Here is a 16,348-nt window from a genome sequence, read left to right on the forward strand (position 1 = left end):
TATCTTTCCTTCTCTTTTTCCCCACCTTTTTACATTTTCAATAAAAATATGGTCAAGGAATTAAGTTGGGCAGGTAGAAAGCTTCAATTCCTACAAGTTTGGATTAATACCTTGTTCCTTCCTTTCCACTTTTGTTAATTTTAATATTTATGATCTTAAGTTTTTCATGTTTTATCTTGCTATTTTTATTATGTTGTAAACTGCCTTGAGTTGCCTCTAGACAATAAGGTATCATATAAATTTAATAAATAATAATGCTTTCCTGCAGCTGGATAGTATGACCTTTATTTTAAATGTTGTTGCTTCATTCTGTAAAGTCAATTGAAAGTTCTGACACCACCAACCACGTTTGTTCCCATAAAACCTGAATGCTAATTAAAGAATATTCTACAATTTGCCATAACTAAACTGTTCGTAATTCCATCTTCAGACAAAACTTTAGCTGGTGCATATAAACAGAATGTATTTATATTGCTATATTGTAGTGCTGTTTCTTAATGAGACTTTTAATATGGGACCAAAATTGTGCTCCTGCTTGAGCTAATTAAGTGTGCTGAAAATTTGTATCCCATTACAATTTTTTTTTAACCTTAAAATATATTTTTCTCTTCTTTAACTGTATTTGATAATATAGTGTTACTATTTTGGGCCTTCCATACGCAGCTATAATGTTCCTGGTTATTAAGACCCTTTATGGTGTTCCAGGTCTTCTGAAAAAAAAACAGTTTACATCTTCAGGGTAACCACAGCAAACCAAAGGGCAATTGCACCAGTTAGAAAACATTTCCATACATGATCATAAGTTGGTGGGTAATTCTCTTAAATAGCCACAGCAAACTATTTTATTGCAATACTTACTTAATGGAGCAGGCATTTTCACCACTACTTTTGGTATATTTCATAATGACAAGTTTATAGGAAAAAAAATACTACGTAGCTCAGTTTCCACTGCAAAACTGGACAAGCTCCTTACCTTGAGCTTAGTCAAATATTTGTTTTGGAAGGAAATTTATTTAAAGACCCGAAAAATATTCTTTGCCTAAAATGCTGCACCAGTGTGACTGAACTGGTTATGAATAGTCTTTTCCTTTCTTCATTACTCTACCCCCACCTCGAACATACAGTTGAGTGTTTAAAAAGGGAAATGGAACGTAAAAGAAAAGAAAAGAAAGTAGTTGAATAAGAACAGATTTTTTTTCCTTCTCCCTTAGGGCATAAATATCTGAAACAAAACTGCAGTTTAAAACACGCTTTCCTTGTGAATTATTACCAATTGGTCCAGATATTTATTTACAATACTGTGATTCTGCTAGATTCATAGCAGGTTAATGATGGCATATAAGATATAATTATATCACAAAACCAATTAATAGTAACTTAGATAAGTAGTTGTAGTTAAGGGATCTCTCTTTAGGAGATAGATCTAATCATAGTATTAAATAATTTGTGTGCCCTCAAGAACCACAGAACAGTGATTAGATGTTATAGCTTTCATATAGTTATCTTAATAATAAATAGTTAAAATATTCTTGTAGGAAAGACTATACTGTATACTCTTGAATATGAGCAAATATTTTGGTAATGTGGTAACATTTATTAAACAATAGAAATCTAGAATTAAAATTTTGTAAGGTCCTCCAGTGTCAAAAATATTTACAATGGAAAAAAATACTATTTAATTACACTCTATTTACCGATTGATCGTATGTATAATTAAGGAATTAGGAAGTTTACATAAAAGCCAAACAGGCAGTTCCTATTACAATAGACCGTTTCTCAGATCTGAATGGATCTTCAGCAAGCTACTTAACTACTTTCGAATTCAGGAGTATAATTATAATAATGAAACCAACAATTTTCTTCTAAGGTTTATAAACAGCTTCAATTTATTCAGTCTTTGGAACAGCTTGGTTGTGAATAAGTGAAAAATCTATGTGAATGCAATATTGTTTTATTGTCTTCAGGGCTTATTTAAGTTTATAGAAGACTTTCCTTTAATTGCTAAATAGATTGTAAATATTTACTGTCCTTTTGTGGATTAATTATACTTTCTTTGGGTTGAATAAAAATAAAAAATGGTATCAGGAAAAAAAATACAGGTAGTCCTTGATTTATGATCACAATTGAGACCAAGATTTCTGTCATTAAGTGAGACATGAATTAAGTGTGTTTTGCCCTGTTTTACAACCTCGGTTCTTTTTTTCTTGCCTCAGTTATTAAGTGAACCACAGCAGTTGATAAGTTAATATTTGTTGGTCAGAAGGTTGGCATGGCTTCAGGACAAAGCAACAGTCATAAGTATGAACTTCAGGCATCTAAATTTTGATCCTATGATCATGGCGATGCTACAAAGGTTGTAACTGTGAAAAATGTCATAAGTCACTTATTTCAGTGGCGTTATAACTTTGAAAGGTCACTAAATAAACTGTTGTAAGTTGAGGACTACCTGTACTGTTTATGTGAGAATTTGATTCTTTAAAATCTGTCTTGCAGTGCAATAAAGAATGGTGGATGCCATGCACTTGTGTCAACTTATTTCATGGCAATTGGGATTCTTTCAGAAAAAATGGAATGACACCACTACTTTTGGCCATGTTTGTATCTATTTTTTTAGTATATCTTGGGGGCAGAAGGTATTCATCTATATAGTTAGGCTTCTTTTGATTCCCCCCTCCATTTCTTTTGTCTGTTTTGTATGATGAAGTTGATAGCTAGTCTTCTTTTGCTTACCTAGTTACAATTTCTGTAGTATGAACAGTTGGGTATCTTGGCTTCATGTAATTTCTGCCTTCTGCTCACAGTACTGCCATAAATAAAAGTGAATAAACAAATGGGATTCTCCAGATTTTTAAGAAAACTTTTCTGTAAAAACACATCACCATCAGTTTATCTGACAATGTGATATTTGAATTGGACATTACATACATACACACACTACAAACAAAAAATTTAGGCTATCGTATGCTATATACGAGCCTTCATGAACGCACAAGGCTGCTATTAGAAAATTTTGTTTGCGGAAGAATTTGTATTGTGCTCTGAATATTTTGCTGAAGTAGCTTTCCTGAATGTATCTGTAAATGTAACTTTGTTTTCTTTGTGTTCTTATAAATTCTTTGGAACTATTTTTGTACTCAAGTTTAATGTGAAACTTCATCCTTTTTTAAAAAAAAGGTGTTTCTGAGTTGATTATATTGCTTCTGTCTTACATTGCTTCTGTATAGAGAGCCACTTTGAACTAGTCATTAAGGCACAGGTTAGAAAGCAGGAGACTGTGAGTTCAAGTTCCCCCTTAGCCATGAAAGCCATTTGGGAGACTTTGGGCCAGTCACTCTGTTTCAGCCCAACCCACTCACAGAATTGTTGTGGGAAAAATAGGAAGAAGGTATTGTTGTGGCCTGACAACTGTCAGCAGAGCTGGCAGCAGACACGGACAATAACGAGGCTGGGGAGGAACTGGGCCAGTGCTGGAGTCTGGGGAAGGCTCTGATGGATGCTCTGTGTCAGAAGCAGAGATAGAGCCAGGGCCGTCTGACATTTCCCAGCTGCCTTTGGAGTTGGAGATAAATGGGGAACAAGAACAGCTGGAGCCTGTTCCAGATATGCGTATGTGCAGAGATGTCAGAAGTGGAGAACAACTAAGGAACGGGGCAACTCAAAATAAAGGCACACATGGATGCTGAATGACCCCTCCTGGTGGAATAAATAGAAGCAAAAGGGGAGTGGTGGTTACAGGAGACAATAGTTCATATTTCTCTAGGAAGATTTTGCTTATCGCGGTTTGTGCCTAACAGATTCCTTGCCAGGAATTAATTTACAGCTTTGTGACTGAAGCCTGGCAATTATCCAAGGACTGATACGATCTGTTCTTGCGTTTAACCCTTGGAAGGATTGCGTTTAACCCAAGAACCCTTGTTCTTGCATTTAACCCTTGGAACTTTTCTGTGTGTGAATGCCATGAATTCACAGTAACTAAATAAAGAGAGGTTTTTTGGGGAGAAGGAGTTTATTTCTTGGTTCTGCTAAGCCTGGGTCAGAACAGATACGTTGGATATGTTCACCACCTTGAATTATTTGTAAAAGTAATAAAGGTGGGATACAAATAAATAAAATAAAAACAAGGAAAACAAGATCAACAAACTATTGAAATCAAGGCAAGGACATTTCAATTAGTACAGATACTGTAGTCCTCGACTTATGACCAGTTGTTTAACAACTATTCAAAGTTAAGGTGGATTTTTAAAGTGCTACTTATCAGTATGTTCCATGTCAAAGTTACAACTATCCCATCCCACGGTCATGTAATCATGTTTTGGGTAACTAGCTCGCAGTGTTCTTTGGTCATGTGACTGGTTTGTGGATCATAAATAGCATTTTAAAAGAGCAATAAACTATTAAAAGAGTGAGGCAAGGGTATAGATTTTATATAATCCTAGTTTGTTCATCTGATTGTCCTACTGTTTTACAGTTGTAATATTAGTATCTTAAAATCTTCAATCCACTGTATGAAATAAAAGCCACTTGAACGCCTTTAGGTGCATTTATTAAAATAAAAAACTAAAATATAATCTAGTTCAGGAGTTTCCAACCGTGGCAACTTTAAAACTTATGGACTTCAACTCCCAGAATTCTTCAGCCAGCAAAGCTGGCTGAGGAACTCTGGGAATTGAATTCCACAAGTCTTAAAGTTGCTAAGGTTGGAGACCCCTGATCTAGTTCATTATATATGAATCAGACAGGCAGGCAGCATAGTAACAGTTATAGATTTTCAAGAGCTAAATTTACAAAAATATTTATTTATACAGCTGCCCATCTCAACAAGTAACTCTTCCTGTTAATATTAAGACATGAACTGTATTATTGCTATTTGTATTGATACAAAATTTTGAAATAAATTGATTTATTCCATCACTGTTAATAATAGCAAAGCAGTAAACATTAAGTTACTCTTTTCAATAATATTGCATAATAATGCATTGCAAGCAATATTAACTTATTTACTCTGTGTGTTTCATTGTTGCATGTTGATCTGACTGTTCTGGTGATCTGAACTTCTGATAAATACATCAAATACAGTTTACGCGATTTCTCTGCGATTCGCCACTTGAGGTATGAAATTATCTTTAACACTAAATCTTTGTATTATTTAAATACAATGTATACTTTTCCGTATCTAAACTTTGCTACTGTATTTATAATACAGAAAATGAAATGTTCTCAATTTCACTAATTGAGCATTTAATTAATTTTGTTATTGCTGATTTAATTCTTTGAGTTTGATTTGAAAAGAGATGATAAGTTTTATATTTTTCTTTATTTTATGAATACATTGCTTTAGCTTGATATTTCTGTCTATCTGTAAATAAATTTAATGAGTTTTTTAGTACTTAATAGATTGGCATAAGTAAGCATAAGGATATTCTTTATATACAAAGATTTATTAAGCAGCATGTTTTAACTAAAATATTTTTATTTATTTATTTAATTTATATTTCATCCATTTTACTGCCAAATGACTCAGGGTGGCTTACAAATACAGTCTAGTGATGCATTAATCTGACTTCAAAGTTAAGCAATATTTGTGGGTTTTTGTACAATAGATGATATTGCAGTAGGTGATAAGTGATTACTAGGAATTGTAAACAGAATTCAACGGTATGTGCAAGAGAGGTAATGTTAAAATGAGTATTCCATCAATGCAATATCGATTCTGCCCTTTTTGCATTTATATCATGAAATTATAAACCCATACATAAGAAGTGAAGCTTGTATTGTGATATTGTCAGACTGCAGATTCCTCTAACTGAGGAATCTGGTCAAGGCAGATAAATTGTACCTACTTGGAGCTACAATTCAATATAATCATAAGATAATAACAGGACTTCATACAGCAGCATGACAAAGTAGAAACAATGGTATATTGGAAGATCTGCAAGGAATACTTTATGCCTGCAAGCAAGAATTGATGACACCACAAAACAGCCAAATAATACAAATGTAGAAACCAAAGTGCTCTGGGACTTAGAATTCAAACAGATAAGCACCTACTACATAGCATTCCAGACTTAATAGTTATTGCGAAGAAAGACAAAAAAGTTTGGATAGTGGACATTGCAATACTTGGAGAGAGTAGAAGAGAAGAGAAAGGACTAGAAAAAACAACAAAATACGAAGATCTACAAATTTAAGTAGAATGACTGTGGCAAAATAAAGCAAAAATAGTACTAGTAGGCACCATGGATGTAATCCCAAACATATGGAACATTATTGGCATTGATAAAATCACCCATCAGTTAATTGGAAAAAGGAGTTTTACTTGGAACAGTTTACATTCTGTGACAGAACCTTTACACCTTCAAACAACAACATCTGCTTATCCCAGGTCCTTGGATAGATACACTCACACATGGCATTTGGCTTCTTATTCAAGTTTAGTCTCTGTAATTAATTCTAACATGGGTTCAATTGATGGCCAGTTTGCTGATCTTTTCTTATCTACATAACATTCCTATATAACCACGAATGGCTAATTTAAAGTTTGAGAATAAATTGAGCTTCTTAAAGCCTCAAGACCTTTCATTATTTTTTCAGATAAAACTAAATAGGTTATATTGGTTAATGACCACAAATGAATTGAACTGAGTAGCAATTTAATCCTTCCCAGGGTTCATAGCTGTGGAATAAATGGTACAGATGGCTATATGTGATAAATGATAGTGGAATGAATTTACAAGGTAAAGCAATATAAGATTTCTTAGGACTGTGGTAAGATTTCTTGTGGATGTGTGTGTGTGTGTGTGTGTGTACACACATACAGTATGTATTAGTAGGAAAAGTAGCTTATATTTATAAAAAGGGAACACTTAGGGGTTTTATTGTATCTGCATATTAGAATGATTTAACTCTCAACTGTATGTATGTGTGTATATCACACACACACACACACACACACACACACATATATTCATATAGCGCAGTCTTTTTTGTATTATTGGTAAGAATCTTTGGGGGCAGAAATGGACTGTAATTTTGCAGATGACCTTCAGGTTTTGTCTTTGAAGTCTTTGGAACCATAGTTGCCTGCCATGTTTTGATAGAAATTCAAAAACATGTACAAAGATATTTATGGAAAAAGGGGTTCAATATGCTATTTGCATCTGTGATAAAAGCTTTACCCATTTAATACATGTATCAAGAAATATGCAAAAAATAAGAAATGGTATGACTACCAGCTGCCAGAGAGAGAAAGAGAGGGAGGGGAGAGGGGGAGAGGGCAGGGGTAGGAGGAATGGGAGGGGTGGGGGAGGGAGGGAGGGAGGAGAGAGAGAGAGAGAGAAAGAGAGAGAGAGAGAGAGAGAGAGAGAGAGAGATTACTCCATCAAGGACAGTATCTAAGCAGCCAAAAATACTAAAGTGCAATTCTCCAGGCGTTAAAAGGGTGTCTGAATCTGCTTTGGGGGCAAGTTGTGGACTCTGTTTAAAAAGTATTGTATCTGCTTTTACAATGTTGTGACCAAAATACATGGAGGCATTTACACAGCAAAGAAAAAAGAATAATTTTTATTCTGTTTTGCAAAAGATAAATCTGGAGTTCACAAGCAGAACCTAAAAGCATTCTTATGCTTGAGCACTTTTCTTTTCTTTTTAAAGAAACCCCAAATGTATAAATCAGATAAGGCTAACAGTTTCAACATTGTATTTTGCTTCTTGAAAACAGAAAGCCCAGCCTGGAGAGTTAATGCTAGTTTAAGGTGAAGGCTCCTGATGACTTAATATCTAGTGGTTAAAAAAACTTTTTTTTCAGACCTTAAAGAGTTAACTACCACATGAGTATAATGAAATTGTCAAGTTACAGTAATTGCACCAGTAATTTGAGATGTTGCATTTTGAATGAAGCCATGTGTGAACAGTTTGTTGTTTTCCTTTACTGGATTTACAGTTACCTTTTTAAAAAACTTTTCTCCAAACTATGAAGGCCAGTCAGAATCATTAGACTTAATAGAAAAAGATTTTTATCACCATGTCAAGTAAAACAGTAGATCCTTATTATTTTCCTTCCTTTGTATGTCTGTATGGTTGCTTATTTATATTTTGCTCTATGTGTATTTTTAACTTATGAATCTTGAATTGACTTTTGTGTGGCACTGCTTGCATATGTTTCTAATTAGACAACTCTAAAAAGGATTGCATATTCAAGGCCATAAAAACTTTAGAAAAACTACATGCCAGTTAAAAAGGGTATATCTCCTTCTTTTTCAGTATAATACATGCACGCATATGCCCAAACACAAAAGCAGATTTGAAGACTTCGGGAAGTACAGCATCAAAATGTTAATTTGAGCCTCCTTTATATACACCCTATTTTCTTACTGCATTCCCTGCAAGGATCATTGTTTTTAGTTGTCGGTAACCCAGAAGACTTTGCGGACATCGTGGGGAAACCCAAAATATAAATAATTCTTGGAATTATATTTCAACAGATTAGTTTTCTTACCTTTAATGGAATATATTGACTTCTAATCATTTTACATTTTGACACTCAGGGTAGTTCCACATACATTAACATTGTTTGTCATGTTCAGTTGTACCAATTTTTATGAGACAGGAAAAATTCAAAATATTAATTAACTGAAGGGTATTTTTACTGTCCTCCTTTCTTCAATTTAAATAAAACCTGGTCAAAAATAATTTTAAACAAGTACATATTATCAAGTGGATAATATGCTATGTATTGTAGCCTTGGAAGTACATTCTTCATAATTTCTTAGAAGTTGCATTCAAGATTTTAGTTAAGACAGGCTAGAGCCGTGATGACAAACCTATGGCACGCGGGGACACGAGCCCCAGCCAAACTAATCTGCATTGTGCATGCGTGTGCCTCCCAGCTGGTTTTTGACCCGTTTGAGGCCTTTTTCAGCCTCCCAGAAGCTTGAGGGAAGCCTCTGCAGCCTTGGGAGGTCAAAAAATGGGCCCATTTAGTGATGAAACAGGCCTTTTTTCGGCCTCTAAAGGCTGCAGAGGCTTCCCTCAAGCCTCTGGGAGGCCGAAATAGGCCTCAAATGGCCTGAAAACCAGCTGGGAGCGCGCACATGCGCAAGGCAGGAAAGGTTATGTGTGTGTTGCGCATGCGTGCGCAGGGGGCGCATTGCATTATTAGTGCCGGCATGTACGCGCACTACTGCATGCGTGCACATGCTTTCAGCACACCACAACAAAAAGGTTTGCTAGAATATTGGGCTAGAGTATAGATGTCAGGCTCACGGCATTACATTGCAGTCACGTGACGTATTGTGACATTTTTCCCCTTTGTGGAGTTGGGGTGGTCATGGCCTGTGTGTGACGCATCTGGCCCGTGGACCACCAGTTTGACACTTCTGATCGAGATGAAAACAGACTTTAATAGGAGACCAAAGGACAATAATATCAAAGGAAAGACAGAAGCCACCTAATATTAGTGGAGGAAAGGAAAGTGTTGGAAGGATTGAGGACAGTGGCTTGGTAGGATATGTTTATGTCAGTAACTAAGAGTAGGGAGGAAAGGGGCTGAGAATATTGTATATACTGTGCTGAATCAGTTGATAGTTGCTGAAGGAAGAGGAAAAAGCTGCTTGGAATATTGGTTGTGGGTAAGCTGCTGGCATATACTGCACTGGAAACACATTACAGCCTTGCTCTACATTCCCTGTCCAGATTTTATTTTATATGAAACCTCAATCAGAATGTTTGAAGTTTTGCTTTCCACCAAATTGGCTGACTGAATGGTTGCTCTAGATTCTGAAACAAACAATTTTTGCAAGTCTTAAAGAGTTATAGAAAGGCAGATTTCAGTTGAATGTTAGGGAAATTTTTCTAATGTTAAAAGCAGTTTGACAGTGGAACCAATTCCCAAGAAAAAGTGGTGAGCTCATCAATTAGTTGGATGCACTCAAACAAATATTTACCACCCGTTTGTTGGAGATGCCTTAATTTGGACTACTTTGCTAAGTATGGAGTTAGACTCTATGAGTTGGACTCAATAGCCTAACTGCCCCTAGTAACTTAATCAGATATAATTTAAATTGTAAAGGTATTGCCTGGCTTTAATAAATAAATGATTTTTTGGATAGAATAGTATCTAAGCGTAATTGGATTTTTAAAAGTTAGAATGGCTTTGCTGATGGTTCTTAAAGGCTCTCTAAAGACAGTGACTCTCTACAATGAGTAATAATGGCAGGATAGAGGAATTCAAAGGAGAATTTGAGGTTTTTTTTTTATTCTCATTGTGTCTTAGTTGGAGGTCTGCAAGAAGCAAGAATCTGGAGAAAAGGATTTCATGTGTTTGTGCCTAAAAATCCCCAGGGGAACTGGAACTAGTACAGTTGTCAGGGTTCATTTAGTCATGTGAGGGATCATTTATTTCTTTTATGTGCTGTTGGCTCAGTGGTGGCTGTTTTTTTTTAATCTGTTCCAATTCTGCAATTCTTACCTCTTTGTTTCCTCAGACTACTTACAGATTTCTGAGTGCTAGCTTTGGGACCGATCTCAACCTTATGGAACTTGTTACAGCTAAATTCTCTCCAATCTTTATTTTGATACCTTTTTTAAAAAAAAGAATCATTTTTCTACTCTAGTAATGGGCATTACTATCTAGCACTGAATAATCCAAGACAACTTAGATCTGTTAACCCTGGTTAAAATTGGAGCCATCTACTTAAAAGTTGGTTCCTATGGAAGAGAGATGTCTTATTCTGATACACCCAGATTCTAAGTAGAGGGGCATCTCATATAAGAACAGTGGAAGTAGCATAACTGTCTAAGTGAAGAAGAGCCACATCCAGATACCCCAGATTAGAGAGCGGTGAGTGTGATTCCCAGGAGTTGTCTGATGGTTTAGTGTCGGCATCTCTTCTCTTCAACTAGTTTATTTGGCACAATAAATTAAAAGATTATTGTAAATTCATTTTCCTGGATTGCAAGCTGCTTTGGGATAAACACATATTTTCCTGAGGTGTATTTTTAAGGAGGAGCATGTAGGTACAACAAGTATACCTCTATATATCTCCCTGAAGTATGGTTTCTGAAAAAGTCTAATCATTATTTGGAGACAACTTGAAGCTAAGAAAATTAAAATTATTTGAATATAATTAAATTCAATTAATTAAATGAGCATACTGAATTTTCAACATTGATTAAATCACAGTAGACTCAAAGCAATTTACATAAGCATAATTATTATATAAATTGGATTTACAATGTTAGAGTCATCAAGGGGTGCCAGGGGTTGTCAACTACAATGCTGATCCGTCCCTCAAAGAAATCCAATTTGACAACCCTGATTTAAACCATCAAACCCAACCTTAGTACATTTGAGAGATATACATTATTAATTGCAGGTGATTATTCAAGGTGATTGCTTTGAATATTAATTTTTTAAAACAATTGAAAAGTAGCAAAAAAAAGGCCATAAATTGATTCATATACTGCACTAAGCCATAATGCCGGTTCTTTGAAAGAACTCACTGTAGCCTTTGTTATTGATTAGGAGTCTTTTTCTCAATATGTATTTATGTGTTTTCCAGAGTATTAGCATTTTTAAGTATGATTGTTTTGTTGTGTGATAAATCTTTCCCACCCCCTACTTGCTAACACCAATTTTAAAAAGTCATGCTGAATAAAAACAAGATCCTTCTATCCTGATCTTAATTTCCTAGGCAGAACATTTACCAAATGGTCCAGATTGTGGCTATGGTTCTTTTCACCAGCAATATTGGCTTGCGGGAAAACTAATTGCTGTCGGTGTAATTGACATCCTTCCGAAGTGTGTATCTTCCGTGTATCTCTACTATGATCCTGATTTTTCTTCTTTGTCTTTGGGTGTCTATTCTGCTTTAAGGTAAGGAGATACAAGATTCTTGTCATATTTTTGCACTTAAAAGTGTTCAAGTCTAATCTAATCTAATGACATTTCCAATGCATTTAATGACCACAATTGGCATCCACAAATCAGTGGCTAAGTGATATAGCTGCAAAATGGAAAATAATGTCCTAGTGACTGTGCTTACAGATTTACTTCAGCTTTCCTTTGCTTTACAGTGACAGGTGGATACAACTTCAAGCAGCTGGATGAGCCCAAATGGCAGGGAAGGTTTCTTGAATTCAACTAAGAGCACTTTTCCCTTACTCCCCTAGCCTTTGAAATGCTCACTCCAACACTGGGAAAATTAAGAAGAGAGAAAGAAAAAAATGTATTTACTTTTATTGGAGAGGAAAGGATTACAAGAGAGTAAGCAGGCATACTTGGGGAATACACATGGGGAATGCGCTGGTCCCATCTGCTGGCCTAATGGGTTCTGGGCTTCAAGCCCTGGGCTTCTTAGAAGGAAAACAAAAAGGAAAGCTGTGGAACTGATTAAACTCCCGTCAGTTACAAGCAGCAGTTGCCAAAAGACTAATCAGGTTTGTTGAGGTGAGCTTGTTAATATGGACTTCATATTTTTTAGAAATATGGAGCTTTAGAAAAAAACCACTGAGAAGAGATCACTTGTATAGGCAAGCTCTCTGCTCAGTGGGAGGGGAGAGACCAGTTAGACAATGCATGATTGTTATGGTGAAAACATGATGGAGATGCAGTTTCCTGCATCTTCCCACAACCAAAACAAGGTCAGGGAAGGCTCAAGGGGGTGTGAGAAAGGTATGGCATGGATTGGGGGAGCAGGGAGCTGCAAAGGGGTCATGAAAGGTGTGCAGGATGAGGGCTTGCAGAAGATTAACAGGTCAGGAGGATGTGCAAGACAGAGGTTGGGAAAGGGACAAGGAAGTTGTGAAAGGCACAGGTTGAGGGAAAAGCATGAAGAAGCAAGGGAGGGTGGGGAAGGTAGGTGCAAGTCACAGAGGTTGCAAAGGAGCTGTGATGAAAGCCAGGAAAGTGTGTCAAGATGTGTAAGAGGCCAGTTTGCATAAGCATAAAACGGCTGGGGCAGCCTTACCCCAGTGAATCAAATCAATCCCTTTTCTATTTGTATATGATATTGACACCCATACAAAAGGGTGGGACTTTGATTTCCATAATTGTGGCTATCATCTTAACTTTCCTCACCAGCTTTCTTCCACAGATGCAGTGGGGTTTTTTTCCTTCCTTGAAAAATGTTCTTCTGTTTCTTTTAGTTTCTCATTAAAAAAATCAAATGTGTTCGTCCATATAGATAACACCACAGGTTAATCATTGATGCAACAAATTATGATGTGTTGGATGATATTTAGGCAATAAACAAAATAAATAAATAAATAAATAAATAAATAAATGGCAGTTGTAGTAGCCAGGTTGTTTAATGTAGCTAGTAACTGTTAATAGTTGCAATACTTTTTCCCCTAATGGAAAGAATGCTAGTAACTTAATAGTTGCAATACTTTTTCCCCTAATGGAAAGAATGTATTATTTGCTGATAAGCAGTATTTGGAGTACCTGGTGTCTCTGTGTTTAATTATAAACTATAAAGTTAAGCTAAGCTCAGTGTGCTTTTATGTCTAGGTTACTTAAGAATTAAGCTTGTTAAACTATCAATATATAAGGGTAAATTAATTTGAGGATTAGTAATTCTTATGTAGAATTGCTACACACAAATAATTAAAGTTGCTAGGAGTAGCAAACTCTTAGGGCATTAGATACGTACAAGCTGTTACCAGCTTTATTCTATGATTTTTAAATGAGCCATAATGCTACATTGGCATTGTTGTTTTGCTAAGCATTTGAAGAATTACTATATTAAAATATCAGCAAACTTTTAAAAATTAATAAGTTTGGTCAAAGATTGATTGGCAGATTCTTAACTAAGTTGATCAGCAATCAAATGACTTAATTTGGATCTTCCTTCCTGCTATATGCTTAGTTTTAAATTTCTTGTGCCTCTCAGAATGGCATCTGTTTATTTTCTTTTTCTAGGGTCAGTGTATAAAAGATGATGTGGGACAAATGAATTTTTTTTTTTGTGAACAGTATTCTTGGAAACAGAAATGACACTATTTCCATTTGCAGAAATACTTGAAAGCTCATAACCTTATCATATTTGATCCAAGGGTAATTATTTTGCCTCTTGCAAAACCATCTCACAGATTTTCAGTGTTACTGTTTTTCTTTGATACAACTGTTGAACTCAATAAAGGTCTACCAAAATGTCTCAGCCAGACTAAATTTGTATATAATATTGTATAATATTGGACATGCCAATAGTAGCCTTCCTTGTACTGCTGTGTTCAATGGCTACACTGAGGATGTTTTACTGACAAAGAATAAAATAGCCTCTTCTCAATGTTATAACAGAGTTAGAGGCCATGTAATTAGGAATAAAACTTCTCTAATCCAATCTATATATGGTAGCACTAAGAAAGAGCTAGTACTTTGTAGGATGCTGTATTTAATGGTCTTTCGTTTGATCAAGCTAACTTTCATTATATCTCACTCCAGGCCATTATAGTTAACTGTGGCTTCATTTGGCTTTCTGTTCCTGTGCTCGCTTCTAATTAGCTTGAAAACATACTCTGATTTATAATGGCATTGAATTTAAGAGTTATTTTTCAATACAGGAAAACAGAGCAAAAGAAATAGTAAACTAGATTAACCAGTTTTGTGGCACTCTGAAATGTCATTAGTTTTTATTCATTACTTTGTGGGCAATGAGAAATGAATTGGAAATAATTTGTGTTTGGGAAACAGTAATTAAGATTATTTTTGGTAACAGTTTGATTGACTCAGCCAAAGAACTATGATATTGTTTACAATCTACCAGTCAGATTTTTTTTATTAAAATCATCTAAATGCTTAACTTTTCAGTGTTTGAATACTGCTAGGGAGAATTAGAATGATAATGCCTTATAGTTTGGGTTCATTCCCATTTCTGAGTGTTTCTGGCAGTAAAAAAAAAATCTGTAATGAATAGTAGTATTGATATGATAGCTATTGATACCTTACATTTGAATACTACAAGAAGTTGTAAATGGTACAGTAACTCAGAATGCATCGTTAAAAACTATTATGTGAATTTGATGTGTAACATTCAGTATTGGTTCCTAATTTATCATTCAGAATTTATGTAAAACATTTACTCATTCCTTGCTCTGAATTTTAGTTTGGGTCTTAGACTGAATTTATGCCAAATCTGTATGTAAATTTCCCTTAATTTTAAACATGAAGAACACTAGTTTATAACCAAAGAACAATAATCTATAACAGATTACATATCTATGTTTTATAATTTAAGTAGTCTATTGGAATCAGTATGAAAAATCCACTTTTTTCCTATTCTTTCTATTTAATAAACATAGGTATGGAAGGAAAATGCTGTTCCCCTTGCTTTTTTTAGTTCTGTGGTTTTCTAAACTTTTGTTGAAACCATATATAGAATTGCTAAGGCCCTTAGGATGAAAACTAGGGGGGATGCTCTCCTTTCCATGAAACCCTCTGGGACATTATGTATTGGTCCTGCCTTTACTTTGGGAATGTGTTGGTAACTACCAATCAAGTGCTGCTACCACTTATCTTTCAGGAGCCTTTATCTGATGTCCACCCCCTAATCATAATGGGGAAAAAAATAAGGTTCTCATACCCAATGCTACTTCTTAAGGAGATTAAAAATTCAAAATAAAATAATGTCAATGTATCTGCTTCTGACTATTTAACATCAAACCTCTTTATAAAAACTTCCTGAAATTACTCCATCCCTTTGGACTTTAATGATAAAAAAATAAATATTCAGTGAAGAGGAAGATAAATCACAGAGTTTGGCAGATCACAGCATATAGCAGCTCAGAAATTACAATGGAGACAAGAGAAGAGCAGGAGGTAGAGAGCTGATCTGATGAAGAGATGAGGAGCTAGTCTACCTGGAATATTACAGATCACAAGAAGAGAGTTCAGAACATTACAAGAAGATTCTAGGGAAAAATACATCTTCTTACATCATATTACCTGTAATATGGATGAAATTGTAATTATATATTCTTAATGTATATAGAGAATTTAAATATAAAGAGACTTGGCATAATGTTGAAAACAGAAATATTTTTTTAGCAAAATCCTGGTTTTATGTTACTCTTTCTGAAGCAAATGACCTTTTCCTTTAGGGTTCTCAGACTTCTCCAGCTTCTTGGAGGTTCCATGCTTTCCTTAGAGGATGTAATATTGAAAGCCTCCGTTTCTTACTCAATCTCTTTCCAGAAATTTTTCTTTTGTTTTAAAATATCAAGCATTTCTTTTCTCTCCAGCAGAGGGTGAGGCTGGATAATCTGAGCCTGAATGTGATAAAGAATTGAATTTGGTAGGAATATTGGTTGAGCACTCAATCTTACATTGAAGAACATGTTTATCATGCTGATT

General features: G+C 35.1%; 1 protein-coding gene across 7 annotated transcripts in view; it reads left to right on the top strand.

Annotated features, from left to right (window-relative positions):
* ATE1 (arginyltransferase 1) overlaps positions 1 to 16,348 on the top strand; it is a 63,961-nt gene that overhangs the window by 17,495 nt on the left and 30,118 nt on the right. For all 7 annotated transcript variants that reach the window (XM_026669447.2, XM_026669414.2, XM_026669422.2 and 4 more), the window contains 2 exons: positions 5,077 to 5,109; positions 11,691 to 11,872. In XM_026669447.2, coding sequence (XP_026525232.1) covers positions 5,077 to 5,109; positions 11,691 to 11,872 — 215 coding nt within the window. The remainder of the gene's footprint in view (positions 1 to 5,076; positions 5,110 to 11,690; positions 11,873 to 16,348) is intronic.

Source organism: Notechis scutatus, chromosome 4, assembly GCF_049901735.1.
Source record: "Notechis scutatus isolate UNSWTSFEM ecotype Mainland chromosome 4, rNotScu1.2, whole genome shotgun sequence".
Classification (NCBI taxonomy): Eukaryota; Metazoa; Chordata; class Lepidosauria; order Squamata; family Elapidae; genus Notechis; species Notechis scutatus.